Source organism: Lytechinus variegatus, chromosome 8 (assembly GCF_018143015.1).
Source record: "Lytechinus variegatus isolate NC3 chromosome 8, Lvar_3.0, whole genome shotgun sequence".
Lineage (NCBI taxonomy): Eukaryota > Metazoa > Echinodermata > Echinoidea > Temnopleuroida > Toxopneustidae > Lytechinus > Lytechinus variegatus.
In genome coordinates, this window is record NC_054747.1 from 18,829,201 (window position 1) to 18,855,650 (window position 26,450).

The 26,450-nt window shown below is 37.4% G+C and overlaps 2 protein-coding genes across 3 annotated transcripts in view; both read left to right on the forward strand.

Moving 5' to 3' along the window:
- Positions 1–3,376: 3,376 nt before the first annotated feature.
- Positions 3,377–12,169, forward strand: LOC121420106 (heterogeneous nuclear ribonucleoprotein K-like). Of its 2 annotated transcripts, none has more exons than XM_041614639.1 (2): positions 3,377–3,457; positions 7,446–12,169. In XM_041614639.1, the coding sequence occupies exon 2, from the start codon at positions 7,498–7,500 to the stop codon at positions 8,434–8,436; it is 939 nt and encodes a 312-aa protein (XP_041470573.1). In that variant the 5' UTR covers positions 3,377–3,457; positions 7,446–7,497; the 3' UTR covers positions 8,437–12,169. The 2 variants fall into 2 exon arrangements, with proteins under 2 accessions (XP_041470573.1, XP_041470574.1); XM_041614640.1 differs by having other exon boundaries at positions 3,385–3,463; positions 7,456–12,169.
- A 2,488-nt stretch (positions 12,170–14,657) lies between these two features.
- Positions 14,658–26,450, forward strand: part of LOC121420105 (retinoblastoma-binding protein 5-like) — a 30,968-nt gene continuing 19,175 nt past the window's right edge. Inside the window, exon 1 of the mRNA XM_041614638.1 lies at positions 14,658–14,740. Coding sequence (XP_041470572.1) covers positions 14,722–14,740 — 19 coding nt within the window. The 5' untranslated portion in view covers positions 14,658–14,721. The remainder of the gene's footprint in view (positions 14,741–26,450) is intronic.

Genomic DNA, 26,450 nt, shown 5'->3' on the forward strand with positions numbered 1-26,450 from the left:
CCCCACTATTCGGAGAAGGGGGTCGGATGGCATGTGAAATCATCCCCCCCCCCCACTTAAAGATGGAAAAAAAAATGATAATCCTCAAATGGTTAATACTATGTATGGATTCATCTTTGAATGCAGCCAAAGTGCCTAATGAATTGGCCTAATTTTGCATTCTAAAAATGCAAAAATATCTCGCGCGGTTGCTCCGCTCCCGCGCACAACCTACAGGAATTTGACAGTGACAAATATACTTACGTTAAAAAAATAGATTATGGCAAAGGTAAGTTTAGTTTAATCCATTCGTGAATATGTGATTCCAAGTGACTTTCGAGTATGATTATAACCTTCATCATAAACGAATTAAAACATCCTTTAAATACACTTTTGTGAATATGGGAGGGGGTGATCTGGTATATTTGTGGAAGCGGGGATTTTGTGCGAAAAAAACATTTGGCCTACCGTTTTCTTTAAAAATATACGATGAGTTACTAAAGACATTGATGCCGTTAATAAAACATTCATCTTTACCAAATTATCCATTTATAGGGGACTTTAAATCATAGTAATAACACGACAATGTAATAAATATTTCATAAATGAATTCTGCCCAAAATTTGGAATGTTGCTTCATCTCCCAATGTAATCTTAAAGATTATTCGAAATCTTTCATTTTCATATTCATTATGATATTTCCACGTTTTTGGGAAGTTCATATTGTGTCCGATATGGCCTACACGCTTAAAACAAATCAGTCAAATTGACTAGACCAGTAGTCAGCTGGGAGCAACTGATATGGCAATCACTGATATTCACATTTCTGACATATATTCTAGTCAGAAATAACTCTTTTCTAGTAAAATATGACTAGAAAATAGTCAAATATGACTAGAATAACAGTTGCTCCCAGCTGACCCTATTAACCAGTCATTTTTGACTGATTAGTTTTTAGAGTGTGTTTTTGTGGTCATTGGCACCCTACGCCCTTATTCCTGATAATCATGATCCTATTTTTGTTTTCATTCTCATCTCACCTTTGAACCATGAGTTTTCATTGAACAAAACTCGACTATTATTTCAATCCCTATTTGATCTGTTTATTATATTTACATATCCTTCCAAAGTTAACGTTATTGATAACATACCCGTATCATCCTCTGTATATGAAGAGTAGCAAAATAGGTTAGGTCCACTTTGGACTATTCCGAGAAAAACCATGTTTTGTTTTTATTCTCAGTTATTGCAATACCTTTATGAGAAACTAAATTGCCACGATGTACTACCCTATCATAAGAACATAAAACTGGGTATACACTACCTATCTCATTTTTTTTCTATATTCTTTTAGAATTATCATTGTGGACCAAACCCCTTTTTCAAGCAAACTGAAATGAATCCAATCTATTTTGAATAAAAAAGTGATTTTTCTTTGCAACTTTTATTCACGTTTTCATATGAATTTCAAATTTTCTTTGTTTTCATCAGAGCGACTAAAATATAGAGGTTTTGAGACAGAAAACAATAAATTTTATGAACAATGGACCTATAATCCCTTTTGACAAATGAGCTATTGAAGAGTTTGTTTGCAAAAGGTCCACTCGAAGAAAATCTTTGTATTTTTTTAATTCTCCCATATTGCAATATTCTTATGCGAAACAAAATTTTCATGATACCCTACCATGAGAACAAATAATTGGGTATAAAAGAAATCTACCTGTCTTCATATTTTTCTTAGAATATTCTTTTCCCAAAAAAACTGTGTTATGTGGACCTAACCCCTTTTCCAACAAAACTGAAATGGACCTAACCCCCTTTGAAAAAAAGTGATTTTACTTTTGCCATTTTAGGTCACTTTTTAATGGGAATTTCAACTTTTCTTTGGTATTATCTTATAGAGCTATACTAAAAATCTATACATTGAGACATTAAACAATTTAATGAAAAATGGATCTATAACCCCCTTTACAAGTGAGCTCTTCATATTTTAATGCATAGGCTTATTATTTTTAAACGACTGAAGCAACTTTTTAAGGCTTGCTAACTACGCTCACCGCCGCAATTTCTCTCAAAAATATACACTCCCTTGAAAGACGATTCGGATAATCATTCTGTTTCTGTTTCTTCCAACTATGGAAAATTTGCTCGATCCCTTCGCTCGCTCGCTCGCATTTACTAACTGTAATCCAGTAGTTAATATCACAATAAATACATTACATTGTGATAGTCCTTCAAGTGAAAGATGGTAGTACATACACGCAGTTTATATACCCCTGCACATATACATTGGCGGCGTAAGCCAAAAATTTTAGGAGGGGACAACCAAAAAAAAATTGACAAGCAAAAAAAAAAGGTTCTCAACCCCAAAATTTTAGGGGGGACGTAGGAAAATAAATTGACAAGCAAAAAAATAAAAAAAGGTCATCAACAACAAATTTAGGGGGGACGTCCCCCCCCTCCTCAAATTTAGGGGGACACGTCCCCCTATCCCCCCCCCCCGCTTCCGCCGCCTATGCACATATAGCATGTATAGCGGCGTGATGTGATAATTACACAATTGAAAGACTAAGGTTTGGGGGCAACGTTCTTTCTTTCGCGTGCACTCCAACTGAAAATTTGCTCGCTCGCTATGCTCATTCGCCACATTTACCAACAATCACAAGACGATTTTGGTTATGTCTTCCAACTACTGAAAATTTGCTCGCTTGTTTCGCTCGCTAGCATTGGGATATATAACAGTTCAGTAACACGACAAATATAGCCCCATAGAGGCCTTTAACTGAAAGATAAAAGGATTTTGTACACCTACGGTTATATGTACCCCGGCCGTATACACAGACTTTAATTGGTTTGGGGGTGTCCCCCTTTTTTATTTTTAGGTCAATATATTGCTTTCACACCCGATTTTGATGAAATTTTCAGCATTATTCTTGTTTGATTTATCTCTGTTGATTCAAATCAAAATTTTTCTGGGGTGGACTTGCCCTTTAACACTATCAACGTTGGAAAAAGAAGAAGAAACACTTTAAGTACAATACACGAGTTGAAGAGGGGGTAGATAGGCATGTGTTGATATAAACTGTGAAATTAAAACATTTTATATGAGGGCCACGTCCCCATTTGTGCCCTAGCTGCTATCTTTTAGAATCTATGTTAAATCCTGAATAACTATGGCATCAATGATACAGCTAGCAGGGAGATATAATTTTTGTTTGTTTGTTTAATTGTTCTTTTTTTAACTTCAAACTTCACAATCAGGCAGCGATCTGTGGATGGGACCCTGGATGGGAATTAGACACCCCTCCCACTTCCGGGTTTTCGTTAACATTTCATATTGTCCGTCCCCCGCCCCCCCATTACTTAACAAGAAAAATAATATATATCGAGGGGCTGGAAAAAAGACTACGTAGAGGTCACGTGTTAGACATGGTCGGTGAAGCTCGAAGACGGCGCTAGGTACCGGTGATTGTACACTGTAAGTAGAAAGCTTTTAAACAACATTTACAATCGTTCAAAATAGATTCACCACCTTACAAGATACCCAAAGATTACTTGATATCATACTGTATCTCATGCAAAAATATTTAAATGATATCGATGAGAAATGCCGGTGTACAAAGTACAAACTGTCTGATCAAAATTGCACTGTGTCTGTAGTCTACACGTGCAGCGCAAAGTCGCAGAGGCGAGGGTTTAGTCGAGACGAGAGCGTCGACGTCGCGGCCTGTGCCGTGGCTGTGGTGGCTCTGCTCCGCTTCTGCTCGAGCTCAAGTCTTTCAAGGCCCTAATAAATTTAAACCGCAAATACTTGACGTCACTGTGTAACTGAGCTTGTACTAATTATTATTATTAACAACATGATTAACAAGGACCGTGTGAGCCTGATTATGAGGCTTGAACAGGGACAGTGCAGAGGGCGACAAATCATATAAATCGCAGATAGGCCTATTTATTAAGACTAGAGTCGAGAGGAGTAGAGCCAGGCAAGGTTGAATTGAAGTGTGAGCGAATTACCTTGGCTTGGGTCGAGATACCTCAAGCGATGTTCATGCATGCTCCACTTCTGTTACCCTACGCTCCACCTACCCGAGCATCGAGCCCGTGAACTTGTTCGGATACCAATCCGAGAGGCAAAGGTGCAGTGGAAAAAAAGATATAACAAGAAAGAAAAATAGCTTAACTTCTTACTCTATACTCTTATTTCACTCCGTGTGCATCCTCTGGTCATCCTCACAATTGGTGATTTTGGGCCAGTATCTAATTCCTCATAGTCGCACGTATTATTCACAGCCTATTTCAAACATCGCATGCAAGGATCGCATATCAAACAGCATTGTATAATAATTGGATGGCTCAGAAAATACCAGATATAATATATTCTAAGAGTTTGGGAAAATATTCCATGAATCAGTGGAATATTTTCCCAAACTCTTGGAATATTTCTGGTATTCCATCACTCACTGACTATTTTTACTGTAGCCTTTGCTTTGTAGGCCTATTTTATTATATGAAATATTCTAATTTTTTCATTGTCATGAGAAACAAAGTTTCAATCCTCCTAGACAGCTGGCAGCCGTCTGTTTCGAGGAGTTTTTTAACATTTTTTTTTATTTCTCGTACACAGACGGCTCGCTATCGTGCAGCCACCATTAGGGGACTTGCAATGCAAAAATCCCCCGTCAGGGCTCTTCAAATTTTGACTTTAATGAATAAAAAAAATTGAAAATTATTGCGACCAAAATGCAAATTAATATTCCCTCTTGGCATTACATGTAATTGCCAAAAAACGGAGAAAAATCAAGTTAAAAGGAACAAAAACAGTGACTTACCTCGGCTGTCACGTAAATTCACTTCCCCCTTTTGTCCGATCTTAAGTACATAAACATATGGCCATTGAGTCCCCTGTACAGATCGCTAGAACTTCGGTCTCCGTATTTGGTGAGTGAAGCCAACAGAGTTTAGCTGAACATCCAACATAACAGAGACCGAAGCTTTTGGTCTACATTCCTCCCTGAACATGTGAAATTACCACTCATTCAATGAACAAGGTTATAATATAACCTTGTTCTCAGTTATATCTCCATGTGTGACAAAATAAGGGTGGCAATGTTTGGCTTATTTTCTCTTTTTCTTTGGGGCAAATGCTTGATTTTTTACACTGACAGTTTCCATTAGACCTGTTAATTCATACTGCTTGGCTCTTATTTAAATTTGATTCTTTATATCATTTTTTCTTAATTAAAAATAGAGATCAAAAAATGAAAATTTTCTTGCCATATTACTTTCCACCAATAGAGGGCGTACACAAAAATATGCCCAAAATTCAAGTTTTTGAGCGCTCTGGTGAATACAAAAATTATTCCCACATTACTAATGATAAATAAATTAAAACTGTATGAAAATTAGTAATTTTGGTCACAAAAGTGATATTTTAATGATTTTTTAGAGTGTGTGCTCTATACAGCATTGGCATACCATAGTCCTACCTGTAGATTCTCCACAGGCCAGATGGTAGCAGTGAACAAGTGGAAATTACCAATGTTTAACAATTTATGGTTCAGTCAAGTCAGTCTTTACCGTAAATAACGGAATATAAACCGCACTCGTGGATTAACCGCACCCCCAACTTTGGACTAAAAAAAAAAATCCTCACATTTACATGCATATTTGAGGTACGAAGAAACAAAAACTAAGTTCAAGATTTCAAAGTATCCAAAGAGATTACCGGTATTCAGAAATCTGCTGTTCTTGATCAATTTATCTACAAATGTTAGCAAGAACGAAAGGTCCCGACAATATTGGCCACTTACACACTCACCTCACAGTCACGGTGTACACACACACACAGCACTGCTGTTCTTATTACATTGCAAACTACGATACGGTGCCAGTACATCTTATCAAATTATGATCTGTGTCTTTCCAGGCGTAGGAGGAAGAAACATTCACATTTCTTGCCTCACAACCTCACAATCACTTTCAGAATTTGTCTAGCATTCGATGTCGTAGCATGAATTTGCAATACAGGATTACAGGAAGGTTCAAGAAACAAAGAAATTGGCATTTTTTCCAGTTGTTTTTACAGCTTTGTGCCGTCTCTCTCATGCGTGGTGTACAGGTAAATGGTATCTTATAGAAAGCAAACAGGAAAGAAAAAATAAGCTGGCGCGAAATGGGTCGGGACTTTGGAGGGGAGGGATTAAAATGAATAGCGCCAGCTTAAGTCGCACTATAACCACAATACAATGCAAGCTCTCAGCTCACTCAACTCTCACTCAGCTGTGACAAAATATTACCGAGTATGTTGGCATCTCTCTTTGAACTTAGCCAGGGAACTTCGCTGCTTTGAATCGAGAATAAACTCCAAATTAGTGTCATGAAGGTGGGTGAGTTGGTGCACGGCGACTCCTCCTATTTATTTTTTTTAGATGGAGCCTTGTTTGATGATTTATTGTCAGATATTCACCCCTCACCAAGAAAGAAATTAAAAAGCTATAATTCACAACTTTAAGCTCAGTGATTTTCATTAAGGCTTCGTTTTGACAAGCAAAGTCGGCGACTGTGAGGATAAGACTCACACATCGTATGTAAAGTGAACGGGGATTTATCTCCTGTGCAATTCGAATTACTGTATCACAGAATTGTGAAATCCCGAATGGAAATTTGTGCATTAGAAATTGCATATGGTGAAGTAGGGAAAAACTGTTGCCGCTACTGGAAGCACGCGCGTGAATGTATTACAGAAAAAAAAGACGGACGTAGCTCACTTTTTTTGATATTGAAAAAAACACACACTTGGCAATTTGAAACTGTGCTTATCGTAAATTGAAAGTCACTTGATTTCAGTTGGCTTTTCAGATATTTAAATTACATGTATGATATGGCTTCACTGCTCACTCACGGCAGGCGCAATTACCTGGAAAATATTTGCACCCGGTCGTCAAAATTTTGATTATTTGGGGGCTTTATGGGCGCAATTGCATGGCTTATGAGCGCGAATTTGCGCTCAGCGCCCGCTTATTTCAAGGCTTGTGCAGTTTACTTCTGGTTGGTTAGTCTACCAACTATTGCTCTCCTATAGATCCTCCCAGACATGCCGGCGTCTATTACATAACACCCCCAGGCATGCGGCCGAGTGAAAGACTTGAATCCCTTCTCTGTTCCCAGATAAGCCTTGATTTCTCCATGATTTGTCAATAAAAGGTCGCTTTAAGAAATTGTGATATTTTTTTGAATAAGAAAAATGTTTTTTTCCAGACACCCTACCCGTACCCATAGGACTTGTAATGGTGATGGGTCGGCTGATGCTTAACAACATCGTCTATAGGAAAATGGTGAGCTACCTCACCCTGTTGAGATTACTGTTTTCGTGTAATTCCCCCCTTTGATGGTGGAATACAAAGCAATTAAAAAAATTACTTTATCATCACTTTTGTGTTTCTATGATTGTTCTTTCTTTGCAGGAAGTTTGTTTTGAGATTCATCATTAAGTGAACCGTGCTATTTGATACCAAGATGTCTGCAGAGAATCAAGGTCAGGTCTCGTTCCGGATACTGGTCAGCAGCAACAAAGCTGGAGGTGTCATAGGCAAAGGTGGTCATAACATCAAACGCCTTAGGGAACAGTACGAAGCAGATGTGATCATTCCAAACAGTGGCGGCTCACACCGTGTCTTGCAGATATCGGGTGGTAATCTAGAGAACTGCCTGACTATTGTAAAAGAGGTGATTCCCCTCATTGTAGACGAGGGTGCAGGGTTTCCTGTCGATGAGACGGCTACAGCGACGGTGAGTGTCTTGGTGCAAAGCAGCCAGGTAGGGGCCATCATTGGAAGAGGGGGAGTGAAGATCAAGGAACTCCGGGAAAAGACTGGTTCCAGTTTGACTGTCATGCAGGACTGCCTTCCCAATTCGACAGAGCGTCAAGTCCAAGTCATCGGCACCTCGGATGCGGTAGTGTCGGCCCTGCGAGAGATCCACGAGACATGCAGTGAATTCCCAGTCAAAGGCCAGGCCATCCCGTATGATCCATCAGTTGACGTCACCGGAGGTTACGGCTGGAATGCCGGCGGCTTTGGTGGACCGATGGGAAGAGGGGGTGGAGGAATGGGAATGCGTGGAGGTCGAGGTGGTCGAGGTGGCAGAATGGGACCGAACCAAGGGTTTGGTGGTGGCTTTGGCGGTGCCGATCATGGGGGATTTCGTGGTGACATCCAGACCACACAGAACACAGTCCCTAACGACCTCATCGGAGCGGTCATAGGCAGAGGCGGGGAACGCATCAGGAACATCCGTATGAATAGCGGCGCCGAGATCGAGATCGCCAACCCCGTCCCTGATGCAGTCGACAGGATCATCACTATCAGAGGCACCCATGAGCAGATCAACCATGCCCAGTTCCTGCTGCAACAGTGCATCAGGCAGTTTGGGGGAACAGCGGCACAATCATTCTAGTCTTTTGTCATGAAAAAGGACAATTGGAGATTTATAAAGACTTTCTCTACCTCTGTTCAATGCAAATCTGTTGGAAATAGAGGATCAACGTCTCATGGCCCAGTTAATGAAAGTAAATGACTGAAATACCTTGAGGTACATGTATTTTGCAATGAGATGGGGTAATATTGTAAGAGCCAATTTTGCCATGTACATGTTCAAGTATTTCATCAATTTTAGTTTTGCTCCTGATTTTCACAAATTGGTGTGTTCATAATTCCTGGATTTCTCTCTCCATTTGCAGCAATGATTGTGAAGGTTAAATTCACACTTCATTTTGATTCCTACATGGTGGAGAGCCTGTTATAGAAAGAGTTGCACTTGATGCATTTTACTGGTCGGAAGTCAAGTTGTGATTTTTTAAAAAAATTATATTTGATTGTATTAAACTCTTTCGCCAACTGTCCCAGATCTTGGTTGCTGCGCCTTATCATCAGTGAGTTTAAATACCTTACAGTATCTGCATATGCACTTTAGCATGACTTTGACACTTTGAATCAAACTTTTTTTAAGTCAATCCCTTGGGGTGTTTCACAAAGACTTAAATGTGACTTGAGAGTTGCACTTACATGTAAATTCCTAGTCGCGTGTCGTATATAAAAGACATCACGTATTTGCATATAGGTCATATTAGGAGCGGATCCAGCCGGATTTAACTCAGTACCAATTTAAGTGCCATATTTTTTTTGTGTACAATAGTCGGCCTCTCACAACTATTGAGTCTAATCCGGCTGGATCCCCGCTTGGGTCACATCGTGCTGTGAGGACGTGTGCTACTGCATATCAATCAATGAGTTGCACGATACGTATCATGTGCGCATCAGAATTTAAGTCATACTCCTGAAACACCCCATGGGATATATTACCACAGAATATATCAGTCTTTGAATTTTAGGAAAATTACTACCCATTGGATGGAGGTGCTTCATACAGAGATGTCAATTTTTACACTTCTTTTCTTTTTTTTTAAATTTGCTGTATTTAATGTGATTCATGGAATATATCGTTTCCTCCTATAAAATGAATTGTCGTACTAATATAATAGTAAAAATACTTCTCTTTTCTTCTGTTATGTGGCTGAATCACAAGATTCAACCCTGAAATGAAATGCTGTACAAAGTGGTTGACATTCCTGGGTCCTTAGATAAGGGTCTCGTCTTACAAAGAGTTGGGATTGATCCGATCAATCACAACTATGGACGGCCAGCAACGTCAAAATCTAAAATGCATGTTTGTTGAAAATATTTTCTAGCTGTGATGTATATTCATGCATTCATTGTTTTCTTGAAAATTCACTGTGCTGCTCTTTGTTTACAAAGGACATTTTGCAGATTTTCTGTAGAGAAAATTATGACACGGATGCGTTTCCATACATAGAGTTACGATTGATCGGATCAATAGTAACTGTCTGTAAGACAGTGCCAAGATATATGATCTTAAATAACAATCGATTGAACTGTTCTTACAAGTTCGAAGCACAAAAGGGCCCGCATTACACGATATTTTACTTTGCGAGTCGGGTGAAGAGATTGATTGAAAACCTGTCCCCCTTGTGCTCAAATGCTTTAACTTTCTTTCACTTCAGTATTTGTTTTCTGTTCAGACTAGTATTTTTGTCATAGATCCAAGCAGAATTTGGGCTTTGGTTAAATCAACACGTTATGCTTGATAGTCAGCAAAAACTAACGTATCGCAGTCATCCGATCGCCATGAAAAATAATTTGGTATACATATACAAAACACTTGCGAGGTCATTGGAGGGAGTGTGTAAAAATCATTTTATTTTATCAACTTATTGGTAAATACTGGGGGGGGGGGGGGGCACTCAAATTACATTTTAATGGGATGTGCCTCACGTAACCCTGAAATGGGGTCTAAGGAACTGACCACAAGGGTAGAATATGGGGTCTTATGTACGGTATGTGAAAATAGTCTAAGGAACGGGATCGCGGTTCAGTAGGTACGATGCATGCTAGCATTGCTGTGTATGTATATGTGGGCGCTAGCAGTGCATGGAGTTGCTAGCAAAAGGAGTTGTGAAGTCGTGCGTGCAGCTCTCGCATGCACTCGCGCTTTACAATTTTGGCAGGGCAAGGGAACAGATTTTTTCAGAACGGGGGTCTTGCAAGACGTGCGGCTTCTGAATGGAACTTTTCTTGTTTGGAGTATCTAGAGAACTGAAAATAAGGTCTGAAAAGGGGGTCATCAAAGCACGTCCCCGTACCACCAATATACATGTATTTGAGTGCCCCCCCCCCCAATGGTAAATATTGACCAGCACTCAGCAGCAAGAGTGAAAAGACCAATTTACAATCTGATTACAATACAGAGTAAAATTACGTAATGATATTGTACAGCTTCTAGAATTGTGGGGCTTAATGATTGAATTGGAAATCAATTTTTGTGATCATTGAGTCATGATTTAAATTTATTTAAGGTTTCCATTTCAAAGTATGCCTACGCTGCAAATTATGCTGTCATAACTCCATCAATTGCAGCCTTGAAGGGCCTTTAGGTTAGGACATGTTCCCTTTTCATGAACTACCCCCTCTTGTTTTTACCGGGAATATTTTTTCTTGGTATTGCATCACAATTTGCTCCACAATTTTTTTAAGACTGCTACTTGTACTCAAAAATTACTTTGTGTAGCAGATTTCTACAGAGGACTGTACACAGAACCGAGTTAAAAGCCCTTGTGATTGAATATGCTGATAAAAATTGGTAACCAAAATTATTCCCTGATGCTGATTTTTGGTCTTTGTCTTCTTAACTATCATAAAGTAAAGTGGTTTCATTTGTAATGGTAACATGAAACTCAGTGGGACATATACATCTAATATTTAATGCAAGAAGGCATTTAAAAGGACGTTCATGTACACTTTACATGTATACTCCAGGGGTTGAATTAATTTGTGTACCGGTAATTCATTTCTTTCAGAGTGCTTCTATTTGTTCCATGCGTTTTGTTTGGCAAACAATACATAATTTTTTTTTTTTTTTGTTTCTTTGTGTAGAGTCATGTTAGATGAGGATAAGGGAGTCATGATAAAAAAATAAAACTATTCATTGCTGCCTCTGTATATGTTAGTATTTTAATATCTATTATTGCATTTAGTCATGTTGTTCCTAAGATTTGATAAAAGTACTGTGCGTGTACACCGTCATTGAATGGTGCGTTTGAATCACGAAAATGTATAGCTTTAACTTGTGTATTTTGGATTATACATTGTACATGGATCCATATTTTAGAATTTAGATAATAAACCCCACCCATTGTCTTGTAGTCTAATCTCATGCATATTTTTCGATTACAATTATTTGCAATTTGGCTTATTATTGGCAACCTAAATAATTACTAGTCTTGTCGGTGATGTCCGATTCCTTGCAAGAGAGAAGCAAAAAGTAATGTATTCAGATTTTTTCAGACTGAATTCCAATACTAGTAATTATGTCACTTATTTTAACAAGAATATGTATAATATTTTGTTCTATGGTTTTGGGGGAAAACATTAAGTATGTTTGTAAACTTATCTATTGCATGTATTATATTGCATATATGATTATTTTTTGGACTTCTTTATTTGATATTTTCACTTTTATGGAACCAAGTAGAGAAGGATTTCTAATTTTTATGCCAATTGTATTTTAATTTTCGTTATTCTGTGCGTGACCAATAAATTGGATTGAATCAAAATCTCAATTCAATCACGATTAGTTTTGTAAAAGTTTGTGTTGATTTTTTTAAATAAAAAAAAATGTACTCTGTACATGTAGAACCTAAATTTGTTCTTTTCACATTCTTTTTCACCTTTAGTGCCAATGAGTACACTTAAAGGGGAAGTTCACCCTGACAATCAGTTTTAGTAAAAACAGAAAAATTAGAGAAATATATTGAAGGGTCAATGAGAATCCATGAAAGAATAATTGAGTTTAAAGCTCTAAATTTGTGATGTCATATCGTGCAATTTAATGATACATCATGTAATATAAATTCCTATAAATTCATTTTGTCTCGCCTGCGGCGGTGTCGTCAACATTGAAATCTTAAAGGACAAGTCCAACCCAACGAAAAACTTGATTTGAATAAAAAGAGAAAAATTCAACAAGCATAACACTGAAAATTTCATCAAAATCGGATGTAAAATAAGAAAGTTATGGCATTTTAAAGTTTCGCTTATTTTCAACAAAATAGTTATATAAACGAGCCAGTTACACCCAAATGAGAGAGTTGATGACATCACTCACTATTTCTTTTGTATTTTATTATTTGAAATATTTTTATTTTCTCGTCATTGTCGTGTGAAATGAAGTTTCATTCCTCCCTGAACACGTGGAATTCCATTATTTTAACATTTTGTGCTTCAGGCAATGAGGTCCTAATCATCAAATTCGTAAAAATTGAAATATTGTATAATTCAAACAATAAAAAACAAAATAAATAGTGAGTGAGTGACGTCATCGACTCTCTCATTTGGATGTAACTGGCTCGTTCATATAACTATTTTGTTGAAAATAAGAAATTTTCAGCATTGTGCTTGTCTGATTTTTCTCTATTGAATTAAATCAACACTTTTCTGAGGGGGACTTGACCTTTAACCAAGGTTAAGTTTTTGAAATGTCATCAAAATTATAAAGTATATGGACCTAGTTCATAAAACTTAAACATAACAAATTTTTTTTAACAAGTGCACACCTAGTTACCAGTAATGCATATAGCATTTCCATTTTTGAAATCGGGATGAAAGAGCATAGTGTATTAAATGCCTTGCTCACGGGCTTAGGTGCCGCGGCTGGGAATTGAACCCCAGACTTTCCATATATAGCCAGGTGCCTTAGACCACTCAGCCATGGCACCTCTACACATAATAGTGTATCACTGAAGATCCTGCCTGAGTTTCAGCCTACATGATTAAGGTCAAAGGTCATTTAAAGGTCAATGAACTTTGGCCATGTTTGGGTTATTTGAGGAATCGTCATAACTTCAAAAGTTTATGGATCTAGTTCATGAAACGTGGACATAAGAGCAACCGTGTATCCTTAAACATACTATGCAAGTTTCAGGTCACATGACCAAGGTTAGAGGTCATTTAAAGGTCAATGAACTGTGGTCATGTTAGGAGTATGTGTTGAATTGGCATCATAACTTAGAAAGTTTATGGATCTAGCTCATGAAACATTGACATACGGGTAATCAAGTATGAATGATTGTTTTGCCCATGTCTTGGGTCACATGATCATGGTCTTAAGTCACTTTGAGTCAATGGAAATAATGTTTTATTATCATATTAGTTTTTTTTCTGTGAATTATTATTCATTAGCTGTTTTCAAAGGCAGACTGCTGTTATCAAATTGCGTAAAGCAGGCGAGACTGCCAGAGGCGTTCCACTTGTTTTAAATGGACCATGATGATAAAAGTAAAAATGCTTTTCTTATGGAAAGGAGCATGAAATAATGTGATGACATATCCACCGAACAAATATTATTGCCTTCAATTTTTTTTTTAAAATTGTAACTTATAATCGGTGAAATTCCCCTTTAAATTGGCCTATATCATAAAAAAATGACAGCTGTTGTAATTCTGCCAGTATGGAAACTATGTTAAGCGTCATCCATGGAAACTTAGAACTTTTATTTGATTTGATTTATTAATTTTCTTCTTCATGCATAACAGCATGATTTGGAAAAAAATGTATAACAAAGAAATGTAGACAATAAATCAGAAATATACATCACTGAACATAAAATTAATTGCGGTAGATGGATTACTGTCGTAAGCAAATTTGCTTAGAATGTGACAAACTATAACATCAAGTTTATAATCATATTGAATGAGTCAAATGATGTAGATATTACTTTTAGAAGAAAAAAAAAGACACTTGTAATAACATAGATGATGATGATAATGATGATTGTGATGATGATGTTATGATGATGATATGATGGTGAAAATGATGATTGTGATGAAAACGATGATGATATGGTGAAAATGATGATGATGATGATGGTGATGAAGATTGAAATGATGGTGGTGGTGGCAGCATATACATATATATAATGATGATGATTTTGAGCTGTGATACCATACTGACAATCATGGCAAAAAAAGTTTTATGAAACGGGGCCCTTGAAGGATGGAACACAATTGCCCGAGCGCTGGCAGGCTAGCGCCTGAGAAGAAGACTATATTCCTGCGCGCACTTCGTTTCGTTTTTGGGATAACAAGCGGCCAGAAGGGACCTGAATATCATGAATCTAGAGCTTCTTGGTAAGTATTTTTAGCTTCTGAAGATACATGAGTGGATCAAACTCATTTTTATTTATTGAATTTGTAATCTATTGTTTATAATTATCTTAAAAGTCACATTTCACGACGATTTTATGGGAATGGTGAACACATCCCCACATATTGAAATTTGTGTTTGCTCAACTTCCTCAAGTCAAATTTTCTTGATTCGGGCCGGGGGAGGCCGGAGAGCTAACGTTAGGCCTGGGTAGCCTGGGGCGTTTTGGGGAGTGAAAGTTATATACTGTACGTATGGAGTCACTCCCCACTAACGCCTGGGAGTCTGGGACTCCTTCCTATCCCCACTCACACATTGTACGAGGTTAGTATGTACTAACCTCGTACAATAGACTGTGTTTGACCCTGGATTTCGAAGTAGTCGGCAAACATCGCTTCATTGCTGAAGTAATATTTGCCGAAGCTCCTTCTCGCTACGCACCGGGGCTCTTGCCGGTAAGTAGCAAGAGTTTTTTTAATATAAAATAATAAAATAATAATCCGATAAAAAAAAGCACATTTTGCTTACCTCGGCCTCGAAAGTGACTTCGCTTGTCTCTTCCACGGAAATACAAGGAAGCCCGTTGGTGGCGCTAATAATTTCACAACCTTGATTCAGCTCCTCGGTAATTTTATAACTGTATCTAAATTCTTTGAATGCGCAATCCTCATGATTAATTTACTAATTATGGGCACCAATTAATGAAATGCCTTCAAAAACATAATTAATGATTATTATTGGTGATGATAACACTCATTTGCATTAATTTAAAAAGATGACTGATAAAAAAAAAATGAAAATAATATACGTGCCTGGAAAGAAACCAGCAGTACAAGCCTGGGTCTGGCACGTCGCACGTCTATCCAGGCACCTGTTTCGATTTAAAATCCGCCTTAATCTGCTTTTTTACCCTAATTTTGAGCTTTAAACTGCTGTTTTCTTTATTCGAGGAGATCTATATACTTGGATTTAGAGATATATGTAGGAGTTTTGTCTCACCGGGCAAAAGGAATGAGGTAAGGCATTTTTTCTTGAAGGCTATACATATACTACTAACACAACGCACTCTCCTTTATTTTGTATTTCCCGCCTTATTGGTTCCCACCAATAATGGCCCAAGCTTCGGTATCAGCGCCGGAGATCATCGAAGACCACGGACCCGATTTGGATGATGACGATTTTATGACTGTCTCTTACTCTCGTCCCAAAAAACGACCTGGGAAAAGGCCGAGACTTGCCAGTAATCTGGGAGCAGATAATATGAAAAATACGGATAAATCGTCATCATACGAATCGGACCGCGGTAACTCATCGCCATACCAGAATAGAAATTTCGATCTGATTATTACCACTATTGAAAAACATAAGAGCTTCAAGGATGTAAGTCCAGCCATTTTAGCTAATGCAATCAAGGCAGTTGCCATTAATCCTGTAGAACGTATTTTACCAATACAACAGGGTAAGGCGATTCTTGTTAAATGCAAGAACATCAAACAATTGAGGGCTATTCTACAATTAAATAACATAGGGAATCTCCATGTAAAAGTAGAACAGAAAACAACTGGCCTAAAAGGAGTTATTTCTAATGTACCACTTGAAATGACGGAAAAAGAGATTGTAGATGAGCTCAAATTGCAGGGTGTAACATCGGCTAAAAGAATGAGTAAGACTGTTAAAAATGATAACCCAGACAATGGAAATAATTCACGTGTAACCATACCCCTCCGTTCGATTCTACTGACTTTCAATAGAGCATCCCTACCAGATAAAATTACGATGTACTTTCAAATCTTTATGGTAAAACAGTACATTCCTCGGGTAACGAGGTGCTTTAAATGCCAGCGTTACGGACATGGAATTTCACAATGCCGGTCAAAGGTTAGATGTGTCCGTTGCGGAGAAAACCACACCTTTGAAGAATGTAAACGAAAAGAAGACCGAACGTGTGTAAATTGCGGAGGCAAACACTCAGCAGCGTATAACGGATGTATTGCTGCCAAAAATGCTAAGAAAATTCAACAACTGAAAATTCAAAACAACTTAACCTACGCCCAAGCTACAAAATATTTTGTAGAGAACGATCAAGCGAAAGAGAACAATGTAAATAGACCCATCCCTGTAATAGACAACCATCCCTCAATCCCCCCTACCAATACCGCAACTCCTATGACTAAAACGAAAACCCCTCAAAATGAAATAAGAAACCCCGATCAAAACCGTCCATGTGATCCCCTTCCTAGTATCCAAACCCAGAGCAACCAGTCATCACAGCTACCAGGTTCTTCTCGGGAAATACCGAGAGAAGAACGAAATAATGACGAATCGAGAACCGAAAATAACTTTGTAAATGCAAATAATGAACAGATTATAGAACTCATCTCTCATCTCATTTTCCTTTTTACGGACAGATACTCTAAAAAAGACGTAATAAACATTGTTGAAGCTACTGCCCAAAGGCTTTTAAACATCAAAGCAAATATAACCAATGAACATGATGAAGGGCAGTAAACTTATGACAATACTATCAGCACTCACCATTTTACAATGGAATGCGCAGGGCATGTGTTCTCATGGTAAAGAATTAGTAAAATTTATTTCTTCAAAAAATAGCAAAGTTTACCATATAATTTGTGTACAGGAGACGTGGTTTACGGATGATAATATTTTTTACATTCCTGAATACACATGTTTCCCCAGGAATAGAATCAACAAGGGTGGACAAAGTCGGGGTGGATGTGCAATTTATGTGCACCATTCTATAAACTTTTATTACCCTCGATATGATGACGAGCTTGAACTTCAATCGGTGGAGATATATATCTTGCAATCTAGAGTATCTGTAGTAAATTATTATAACCCATGTAAAAAAATAGATGTCCATATTATCAATAAATTAACTGAATTCGTAAAAACGAATAACATGAATAATATCATTTACGTAGGGGATTTCAACGCTCATAACACTTTATGGGGTAGTGAGAAAAACGACGCTAACGGTCGGGCTGTTGAACATTTCATTGCTTCAAATAATTTTGTCATACTTAATAATGCAACAGGTACTAGACTGGACCCAGTGACTGGAAAGATGTCGTGTTTAGATTTAAGTATTACATCCCCAGATATATCAAATAAATGTTCATGGGAAGTACTCGACACCTCACTCGGGAGTGATCACTTTCCAATAGCTATAAAGATGCTCATGGAAAAGACTACGATATGTCCTGAAGTTGACAACCACACTTCAGAAAATTTCTGGTCCTTCAAAAACATGGACTGGGTAAAATTCTCCAAAAGATGTGAAGAAATTTTCAAGGACATGACTTGGTCTAATTTACAAGAGGACTATGCTCTCTTCAAACAATGTGTTTTAAATGTTATCAATGAAACAATACCTAAAAGAGGCAAGAAACATCACAAGCCTATCCCCTGGTGGACAAAGGAATGTTCAAAAGCAATTAAGGATAGAAATAGAGCTAATAACAAATTAAAAAGACACATCTCAATAGAAAACCTGAATACATTCAAAAAGAAAAAAGCCCAAGCCCAAAAGACGCTCCGTCAAGCAGAACGTACTTACTGGCACAACTTTTGCATCAAATTAAATCGCTTCGTGCCAGAATCGGTAGTATGGTCAATTATAAAACAGATGAATGGAATTCAGATTAAAAGAGGAAATAAAATACCGATTATAATAGAAAAAGAAAAAGAATTTATTACAGACCAAGAAAAGGCGGAAGCCTTTGGTGATTTTTTCCAATCAATAAGTAAAAATAAAACCAGTCTTAGTTTGAATCTAAACATAACTCAAATACATGGAAATATTCTCGATGAGCCATACAAATTCTTCGAATTGGAAAAGGCTCTAAACTCCTGCAAAAATTCTGCTCCAGGAGAGGATAAAATCCCCTACGAAGTATATAAAAAACTTCCATTTTCAACAAAAGAAACCATGCTAAAAATAATAAACTCTATGTGGGACACTGGAAAGATACCCACTGAACTGAAACACTCTATTCTCATTCCTATCCCGAAACAAAACAAAGACTTAAGTTTTCTGTCTTCATACAGACCCATTGCACTTACTTCGTGTTTCATAAAAATATTTGAGCGTATGATTAAAGACAGACTTGACTGGTTCATAGAAAAATCAGATATATTGCCTATGCATATGGGTGGCTTCCGTAAAGGAAGAAGTACAACAGATAATATCATTAATCTAGAGAATGATATTCAAAAGAGCATCAATAATGGTGAATACACCCTTGCCTTCTTCTTAGATATTGAGAAAGCCTATGATAGGCTCAACATAGATGGACTTGTTTACAAACTATTAAAAAACAATATCAATGGAAAAATCATAATTTTTCTTCAAAACTATTTGAAAAATAGAACCTTCCAAGTGGCTGTGGGAAAAACAAAATCTGAAATATACACTCTGCACAACGGTCTACCGCAAGGGAGTGTCCTTAGTCCCATTTTATTCAACATCATGCTAAGTGATATTCCATCTGAAGAATCAATTTCAATTTCCACTTATGCGGACGATTGTGCAATATGGATATCAGGTAATAACCTTGACCAGATCACAGGAAAATTACAGAAATATATAAATAGACTAAGTGATTGGTTTACAAAATGGGGATTCCATCTATCTCAAAATAAATCAAACCCAGTACTCTTCACAAAAAAACATAAAATACAATACCCAAAATTAGAACTGAATGGCAAGGACCTTACTTTCCAAAGTTCTAAACGATTTCTGGGAGTGATTTTTGATCAGAAGCTTACGTGGCAACAGCATATTGCTGATATAATAATTAGATGCAAAAGAAAATTGAATATCATCCGCAATCTGACAGGAACCACATGGGGAAGCTCAACAAAATCTCTTTTAATGGTCTATAGAGCGTATATACGATCTCTAATTGATTATGGCTGTGAAGCCTATGACAGCGCGGCACCTTCTATTAAAAAACAACTAGATTCCATTCAATATCAAGCCCTAAGAATATGTGCAGGTGCATTACCACTCACTTCTTTGGAAGCTCTCCAGGTGGAACTAGGAGAACTTCCACTCGACTTACGAAGACAAATGTTATCTGATAACTTTCGTCAGAAGATTGAAAAGCATAAAAACCACCCTGTATTAAAAAGCATCGAACCATCTTGGCAGTTGGAACTTTCTAAACTACAAAAAATAAATAAACCATTTGGCTGTAGAACGGAAAACCAGGGCCCCCATATTGAAAAAAATATTAGTAATTTTCCACCGTGGTTCTTCATACCCCCTGTAGTATCCACCGAACTTAGTTACTGTTTAAATAAGAACGAAAACCCCTCATTTCTGTATCAAGAAAGTCTCAGACTAATTAATAAGAAATGGCCTCATCAACTACACATATATACAGATGGATCTAAAGCACCCAATACAGGTGCTTCTGCGGCTTCTTTCTTCGTACCCACATGGTCTTACCACCAATCAAAAAGACTAAGTGATAATACTTCAGTTTTCCGGGCTGAGTTGGCTGCAATAGTACTTGCTTTAGAGTGGTTAGAAAATATTAATGTTTATGTAGGAACAGTTATCTTAAGTGACTCACAGAGTGCGCTGTTAGCTATACAAAATATGAAAAACATATCATTTGTAACTGAAATACTAACTTTAACAACCAAACTACAATACCAGGGTAAAGAAATCTTTCTTGAATGGATACCAAGTCATTGTGGTATAAGTGGAAACGAAACAGCAGATTTTCATGCAAAAGCAGCCTTAACGAAGAAAATCGAAATTCAAAATAGTTTAGGTTCCGATGAAGCAAAAACATTGATAACAAAAAAATATACACAGGAATGGCAAAACAGGTGGAAGTATTCCATTTGTAATATGAGACAGATACAACCACGAGTAAATCTTTCTTTATACGAATGCCACCTGAACAGATTTGCCGAAAGTTTACTACATAAACTTCGTTTCGGAATAATAGGTCTTAACTTTGATCTTTTCCGATTAAAATTACATCCCACTGGTTTTTGTGATTCCTGCAAAATATTGGAAACTATTGAACATTTTCTCGTGAAATGTCCACGTTATATCATTCAAAGAGCTATGCTGCTCACTGAAACAAACTTGACGGAAGCTATAGAGATTCCGTCCCTGTTAAAAAGCACAGACATCGACAAACAAAAATCACTCATACGTTTCGTCCTCAGAACGAAACGAATATATAACAAACAGTAATACATATACCTTTTCCTCAGAGCAGTCTCAATAATACAGTTCGTTGAATTATGAGTAATAAATTAACAATCGTGAAACAATAAACATTATATAACCCCACTTAAAGAATGGCATGAATTATGGTATGTTCGATTTTCTCAAATTTACCTAAAATAAAAAAAAAAGTAATAATAAATATATGTATATGTATGTATATATATATATATATATATATGTATATATATGTGTGTGTGTGTATATGTGTATATGTATATATATGTATTGAAGGAAGAATGTCTTATGAATGTAATTGCATGCTTTTCCGGTTAGTTTATTTTGAAATATATATTATAATGCTTTGGGAAACACTGCAATATACACAGAAAGCCCGGATGCTTTCCTCAATTAATTCTGTAAGTCGGATACTGGGGCCAATGTTTTTTATGTTGGTCAACGGTTGGAGAGAGTCTCCTTCTCGGCTGATGATTAGTCACAGGTGACTCGAGGAAAACGGCCGATGAAAGCACCATGTCGATCTAGTTCATCAGTTACCCAGCTATTCGAGGAGCAGTTAAAATATTGAGCTCTTTGTTTTGCCAATAATCATATGCCAAGCTTTATGCGGGTTATTCAAACTCAGGAAAAAAAATACAAGAGAGAGGGGGAAAAAGTGGAGGAAGTATTGAGACAGAAGAAAACAGAAAAAAGAAAACTTTTCATGTACAAGTTGCACTGCTCTTGATTACCTTTAATCACATTATGTTTATTTTGCAATTACATCTTTATGTGGTCATGACTAACCAAACATGTATAGCCTTCAGATGATTGCCTTACGGTTTGCTTATCTTTAAATGATGAAAGTATGCATGTTGATATATAGATTATTATAATTTTTTTTTCCCAAACTCACCCAAAGTCACATTCCATCCTACAAGGGCTTGTCTCCCAAAGTAGGTAGGATTTAAAGGCGTCTTGTCTCCGGGAAAGATCGAGACTTCACTGACGTTGATGTTCACATCAACGGGACAGACGTATCCCCATACTCCGGTACGGGTGTAGGATTGGAGCTGTGATTTTCCTAATTTCTTTTTCTGTCATCTCCATCCTGCTTGCATACTAGTAGGCCTATATAGCAAATTGTTAGCAATAGCCCTGGTTTTAATATGTGAGACACACCTACTCGACTTTAAATCCTAGTATCCTAAAAAAAAAAAAAAAAAAAAAAAAGAAATAAAAAAAAAAGCATAGAAAAGAAAAAGAAAAAAGAAAGGAAAAAGAAATATTTGAATTTTACTTTTTTCCATTTTAAGAAAACAAACGTTAATAATATGATATATACTATGGCGAAAATAGTCAAATTGACTGGTTGCCAAATAAAAATAAGAACCCCCCCCCCACGAACGTCAATAATACGTATACGGTGTACCAAAGTCTATACAATGAAAAGATTGGACACTTCACGGACTTTGCGTAATGCCTTGCGTCGATATGCGTGTAAAATAGTGTAGGTGCCTATTCTTTCCCTTGTCGTGTCTTTGATATGAATATAAATCGCGCGCCCTCTTCAGGAGAAAATTGATATCAACGCTGACTGATTTCTATCTCCGTAAAATCTTCACTAAAGATCAAGAAAATATACATATTTTTAGAAAGAAACTTCAAGGAGAAGTCACGGAAGGATCTAAATGATTCGGTAAGTGTCATAGCAGGATGTGGAATGTTTATTTAAACAAAATATTTTATGTGGGCAAAAGCCCACTGTATTTTCGAAGTGTAGTGGTGTGTCGCGTGCGTATGACTGATAATCCTTCACTCGCGAGACGATATGAACCCATGGGTGTCCTATCCCCACATACGGGTACAAAACCAGAATTTAACTTTCGCCCCATAGAATTCTACTTTCCCTCTAATTCTAAAAGATCTAGCCCTAAAACATGTACATGATGGGGTCCAACTTCATTTCCAACATTTCAGCGATATTGATTTCATTTTTAAAGAAGAATTCATTTAAAAAAATGAGAGATTTGTTTTGAAAAGATGGAAAGAGCTTCCGTGTTTACGTCGCCATCTTGATTTCTTTGTCTTCCGCTTGGCGACATGCGACAGCACGCAAATCCCGTGATTTGCGTGCTGTCGCCAAGCTTTTCATCTTTTCAAAACAAATCTCTCGTTTTTTTAATGAATTCTTCTTTAAAAATGAAATCAATATCGCTGGAATGTTGGAAATGAAGTTGGACCCCATGTACATGTTTTAGGGCTAGATCTTTTAGAGGGAAAGTAGAATTCTCGGGGGCGAAAGTTTCTGGTTTTGTACCCGTATGTGGAAGTATAGGATTCTTAGGAAGGAGTCCCAGGCGTTAGTGGGGAGTGACTCCATACGTACAGTATATAACTTTCACTCCCCAAAACGCCCCAGGCTAGGCCTGGGGTCGCTCTAATTGAATATGATCTTGAATTTCTTTTCTAGATTTTAAATTTATATTGCTAAAAGTTTCATAATGGACTCCATATGCTCCTTCACTAATTGTAAAACTAGTAGTAGCACTGGCAGTAGCTAGAGGCGCTGGTCAGAAAATTGGGATCGTCCCAGTTGCAGTTTACAGGGACTGTCTCAGTTTATAAGGATTTCTTCACACAAGAAATCTAGGAAAGATCATTCACCTGTCAAGTGCCACACCAATCAAGTGTGCTAGTCAATGTAAACATATCAGGTTTCATAACAAGATTATTGGAAGACGGTAAGTCATGAAAAATAGACGGTGAACTGGGCCTGGGGAATTGAGGTCACTGAATCTATTTTTAGCACTCTCAATTTCCGTAATTGCTGTCTTTGTCCCGTAGGGAGAAGTGAAAAAAAATGTCCCCATAAACAAGGACAGTCTCAATTTATCAAGACATGATTTGTCTTGGTTTATGAGGATATCCTTGTGTTCTGGGACAATCCCAATTTTTGGACCAGCGCCTCTACTGGCTAGTAGGCCTATTGATTGTAAACTTTTACTAATGCAGTGTATGATGCGCGCTTAGGCTTTAGCCAGGCGGCAAGTTCTACTGTTCTAGAGAGTAAAAATACTGACGTAGGCTTACTTTCAATGAAGCCAGGTATCCCTATCCATTCACGTGCGTGTAGGCCGCCAAAACCTGAAACTTTTGCCCCCGAGATTTCTACTTTCCTTCTAAAAGATCTAGCCCTATATCATGTACATGGGATGCAACTTCATTTCCGACATTTCTGCGCCATCGATTTTATTTTTAAACAAGAATTCATTAAAAAAATGAGAAAAATTTCATGACAAGACCGAAGAGACTTGCCCAATGTTTACGCCGCCATCTTGTTTCCTATTGTTCTTTGCCAACATTACGCGACGCACGTGTCTGTAACGTAATCACTATGACCCTCAGGTCTCTCCCAATATATAACTGGTTGGGGGGAATGCAGGTGGACCACTTCACTAACCTTGGGCGTTTTGGGGACTGAAAGTCAAATACTGTACGTATGGAGTCACTCCCCACAAACGCCTGGATTTGCTATACATGCCTTTCTGTAGCGGACAGGATTACCCGTGTTGAACCTAGACCTAAATTACCAATTTTAGTTTTAGTTTTTTGCCCAAAGTTATGTACATGGGCAAGTTTTATGTTTACTCCCATTTAAAGCATTCTTTAGTACTTTTCATTCGCTAATAATGATAAAAATTGAAAGAAGTTAAGAGCAAGAGCGTTCACTTACCCCGCCTGTTTACTCCTCCATTTTGATTTCTGTTGTTGATACCTAGATACACACGCGGTAACACGCGTACAGAGCTGCAACTTAGATTTTAAAAATACTTGCATTTGTCAATAAAAATCACGATTCGTAAATATTTGTTTCGGTTGATAAATATCATAAAGTAATTTATATGATATTTATCGATTAAAACAAATATTTTGCGATTCCTGATATCTATCGGCAGATGCAAGTATTTTTAATCCAAGTTGGCAGTCAACTGCCAATCGGGATTAAAAAAATACTTGCATCTGCCGATAGATATCTGCAGTCAACTGCCAATCGGGATTAAAAAAATACTTGCATCTGCCGATAGATATCTGCAGTCAACTGCCAATCGGGATTAAAAAAATACTTGCATCTGCCGATAGATATCTGCAGTCAACTGCCAATCGGGATTAAAAAAATACTTGCATCTGCCGATAGATATCAGGAATTGCAAAATATTTGTTTTAATCGATAAATATCATATAAATTATTTTATATTTATCAACCAAAACAAATATTTTACGAATCGTGATTTTTATTGACAAATGTAAGTATATTTAAAATCTAAGTTGCAGCTCTGCACTCATGTTACCGCGTGTGTATCTAGGTATCAATAACAAAAGAAATCAAAATGGAGGAGTAAACAGACGGGGTAAGTGAACGCTCTTGCTCTGAACTTCTTTCAATTTTTATCATTATTAGCGAATGAAAAGTACTAAAGATTTCTTAAAATGGGAGTACCGTAAGTAACGGTGTATTAACCGCACCCGTGTATTAACCGCACCCCCAACTTTGGACTAAAAAAAACAAAAAAAACAAAACAATTTACATGCATATTTGAGGTACGAAGAAACAAAAACTAAGTTTAAGATTTCAAAGTATCCAAAGAGATTACCGGTATGCGGAAATCTGCTGTTCTTGATCAATTCATAATATACAAATGTTAGAAAGAAAGAACGGTCCCGACAATATTGGTAATTTACACACTCACTCTCCTCACAGTCACAGTGTACACACACACAGCACTGCCATTACATTGAAAACTACGATACAGTACCAGTCATGCCAGTACATCTGATTAAATTATGATCTGTGTCTTTCCCAGCGTAGGAGGAAAAAACATTCACATTTCTTGCATCACAACCTCTCAATCACTTTCAGAAATTTGATGTCTTAGCATGAATTTTGGATATGGGATTACAGGAAGGTACAGGAAACAAAGAAATTGCCTTTTTTTCCAGTTGTTTTTTTACGGCTTCGTGCCGTCTCTCTCATGCGTGGTTTACATGGTATCTTATGAAAAGCAAACAGGAAGGGAAAAAACAAGCTGGCGCGAAACAGGACTTTGAATAGCGCCAGCTTAAGTCGCACTATAACCATATTACAATGCAATCTCTAAGCTCACTCAACTCTCGCTCAGCGGTGACAAAATATTACCGAGTATGCTTGGCGTCTCTTTTAACTTAGCCAGGGAACTTCACTACTTTGAATCGAGAATAAAGTCAAAATTAGTGTCATGAAGGTGGGTGCGTTTGTTATGGACAATATTTAATTAAGATCGTAATAATCGCTTCCCATTACTCGCGGCTCATACCCCTCTAAACGACATTGCCTGGGCGGCTACGCCCGGCCACTCGATGTGTTGTGAACTGGCAGACATCGTACATGTACGGGAGGGGTTACGGCGGGCTGGCTCAGACCCGTCACCGTGTATAAACCGCAC